The sequence below is a fragment of the Morus notabilis genome, unplaced genomic scaffold, assembly GCF_000414095.1.
Source record: "Morus notabilis unplaced genomic scaffold, ASM41409v2 Scaffold24, whole genome shotgun sequence".
NCBI lineage: Eukaryota > Viridiplantae > Streptophyta > Magnoliopsida > Rosales > Moraceae > Morus > Morus notabilis.
Window position 1 is genome coordinate 489063 of NW_010368056.1, and position 3387 is coordinate 492449.

At 28.9% G+C, this 3387-nt stretch overlaps 1 protein-coding gene across 1 annotated transcript; it reads right to left on the minus strand.

The window, feature by feature from the left end:
* Window positions 1-611: 611 nt before the first annotated feature.
* Window positions 612-1291, minus strand: LOC21402958. Its single transcript, XM_010114511.2, has one exon. It carries the CDS (start codon window positions 1137-1139, stop codon window positions 807-809), a length of 333 nt encoding a protein of 110 aa, XP_010112813.2. The 5' UTR covers window positions 1140-1291; the 3' UTR covers window positions 612-806.
* Between the last annotated feature and the right edge of the window lie 2096 nt (window positions 1292-3387).

Here is a 3387-nt window from a genome sequence, read left to right on the forward strand (position 1 = left end):
CTGCAAAGTTTGTATAATAAAAATATTTGTTTCAGTAATCTTTGTCATATTCTGAATCTAACACCCATCTGGTTATAACATTCGTTGTCTATATATGTGATTTATCCGTCAATAAAATATTTAAAAGATAAATAATAAACCAATATATGGTACTCCCATATATTATTTAGAAAGAAATTTTATATTCTTCTATACGGTCTCTGCTAGCAAATTTCAGAATAATAACATATGTAGGCTATATATACACACCCACTCAGTTACTTTAAATCTAGGGCTTAAATGCTAATATAGAAATTCCACGGACACATCATTGAATTTATATATTTAATGAGTAACCATTAATAAAAAAGTAACTGTTGAAAACTCATACCCACACATAATATATATATATATATATATATATATATATGTCAGATGCTTTTCCGGCACACTAAGTGAAGATTAATTTATGCTTGCGCATATAGTTTAGAACCATTTATGCTTTTGTAACTTGACGAGACTCGATTGCAAAAAGCTGAAGAGAATAAAAATTTATACATGTATATATACACTACCCTAAAAGCAAAAATTCCACAAAATAAAAAAGATCTAAAAATATACAAACACATATGTTGTACTTCTCATCCCCACTAAACATAATGCATATATCACTGCCGGTACAAATACGGGAATAAAGTTTACATGGAGATCCCACAAAAGTCTAAACATAAAAATCCCTATTTTCTTTTCTTTTCTTTTTCCTCTAAACCAAACAATTTTGCTACTAATTACATTATTTCTCTTTTTATTTTTATTTTTTAAGTTTTTCACATCAAGATTGCATAGCGCATGCTGTCACTTACCATGAGATGGTTCATCTCTGAAATCTGCGCAAACTCGCCACTAGCCCAGACACCATAAGCAGTGAAGTTGTTACCACCATTAACGTGACTATGAGGTTGAGAGAAGCACGAAAACAATGACAGAATCGGAGCTCGAACGACGCTGCAAATGATCGCAAAACCCTTCCATCTCGGCGGTGATCTTCTGTCCATGATTGGCAACTCGGCTTGGTTCGTTCCCCCTCCAAACATGCTCTCATCTGCCACTCTAGGGCTCTTCCTTATGTTTTGCCCTAGAATTCCCAGCCGACGCAGCATCTTAATTATTATTTGATTTGATGCTGGGAATTATTGAAAGGGTCAATTGGGGCTAAGAGAAAGGCTTTGAAGAGGTTAGAGAAGTTGAATTATGAAAGGAATTTGAGGAGACCAAACTTTTGATCTATTGTGGGCTTTTCGGTAATGGCGCGTTGGTGGTGGAGTTGCTAGTGCTAGTGTTTATCACAAAGGTTTATGGATGCCTTTTAAGGACTTCTCAACAATAGTTTGTTTCCTTTTTTCTCTGTACATGTGGGGCATATAAAAGGCCAACATGCCGACAAAGGTGCCTAATTATTACACTAAAGACTTTCTAAAACACTCATATTTTTAGTACTTGTACCTCCTTTATTGCCAATAGAACTATGTGGAATTCTCTCAAATATAAAAAGAAAAAAAAAAAAAAAAAAAAAACTTACACCTATTATTGTGAAAACGTTAAAAGTCTCATCTTAATGTAAGATTTCTTATATTCTATGCTTCTCTTTACCGATAGATAGATATCTTCGTATTCTCCAAAATTACATAAAACTTCTTTCAATTTGAAACTTCTAAAATTCCTTTTATTGGAAAAAATGTGTGAATTGTGGCTACCGATAGTACCTATATCTAGTTTCAAATCTATAATTTTTGAGAACTTTTCTTTTATTATTATTGTTGACAACTCCCATTATTTAGTGTATGCTAAAGTTGGCACCTTTTAAACACTCATCCTTTACCAAGCCCTCTACTCAATATTAATATTACCAAATGAAAAAAGAAAATTACAAAGTATCTCAATAAAAATAACCGCACCAAAAGAGAAAACAAAGCAACAAAAAAAAAAAAATCTCCCTAAACAATCCTTAAGCATCTTCCCAAATAGAACTGAGCCCTCATTAAAACCCTTAGAAACTTATAAGAAAAGGAAAAATTGCACATTTTATCCTTTTAAATTTTCGAATTAGGATTTATCATTTTCATATACAAGTCCAGATCTGCTGTCTCAGATGGCTGTCTCTTTAGTCGTCCCTCCAATAATATTTTGACACCTCTTTATAACTTAACACATCAGCTCTTTTCTTATTCTGCTTCACACGGCGTTAGAAACAAAAAGAAAAAGGACGGAGACGTCTTTTCATTTTTCAAAACGGGATTTAGGTTTATTCCTTCATGTGACATTAGGAAAAAAAGTAAAAAGGGTTTATCGCTAAAACCTCTTACCTCTTCCTTCATTTGAAATTAGGAAAAAAAAGTAAAAAAGAAAGCCTCAAGGTATCTTCTGCCAACTCAAGGTATTTTTTGTTATTATTTTTCATTGAAGAATTGTCTTGTCAAAATATGGGTTTCTTGTCCTTTTCTTTATTATATTATTCATGTATAGCTTTTTTGGTTTGTTTCCCACTACAATGAATTACTTTTCTTATATATAAATATAATTCTATTTTCATCCTTTCTTATGCTTTTAACGGATTACTTTTACATCAGATTGCTTTATTTTCTTTTTTATTCCCACTTTAATGGTAATTAAATATTTCAATTGTTTTTAAGAGAAGTCCTCTGTTAAATAAATTATTAAGAGCTTTATTTTTTATTTTATGGTTTTTTATTATGCTATGACAAAAGATATGGCAACAATTTTTTTTTTTTTTTTTTTTTTTGTGAAGGTTATGGATGACATTAATTTTATTTTGGAAGAATGTTAATCTCGTAAGAAGTTAGATTTTGACAATGAAGGTTGCGTTTGATAGTGCTTCTTGGAGACCAAAATCACTTCTCTAGCTATCAAAATCTGATAATGGTGTTTGGTAAAAACCATAAAAAGTGATTTTTAAATAACTTACAGCCAAAATTAGAAGCAGCCTAAAAGTAACTTTGACTTTTATATTGTGCGGGAATTAGCATAGTACAATTAATGATTATCAACAAAGTTATATTAAATAGTTAATTATTAATTACTAATTATATTATATATTAATTAATAATTAATAAATAAATATACTTAATAACTAATAAATAGATAGTAATTACTTAATTATTAATTAAATTTTGTTGATAAAATAATAAATAATACAGTAATTATTTATTTAGTTAAAGATTAATTAATAATTAAGCAATAAATAAATATTTAATATTTAATATTTCAATCATATATTATGTTAATTATAATCTATTAATTGGTAAATACTTGGTAAATAAAAAATAAATATTAAGTACTCAATTAATAATTAATATTACATAATATATTAATCAATAATAATTAATATTA

Coding starts and splice junctions, on each gene's coding strand:
- LOC21402958 (XM_010114511.2), bottom strand. CDS start 1,139: ATGCTGCGTCGGCTGGGAATTCTAGGGCAAAACATAAGGAAGAGCCCT.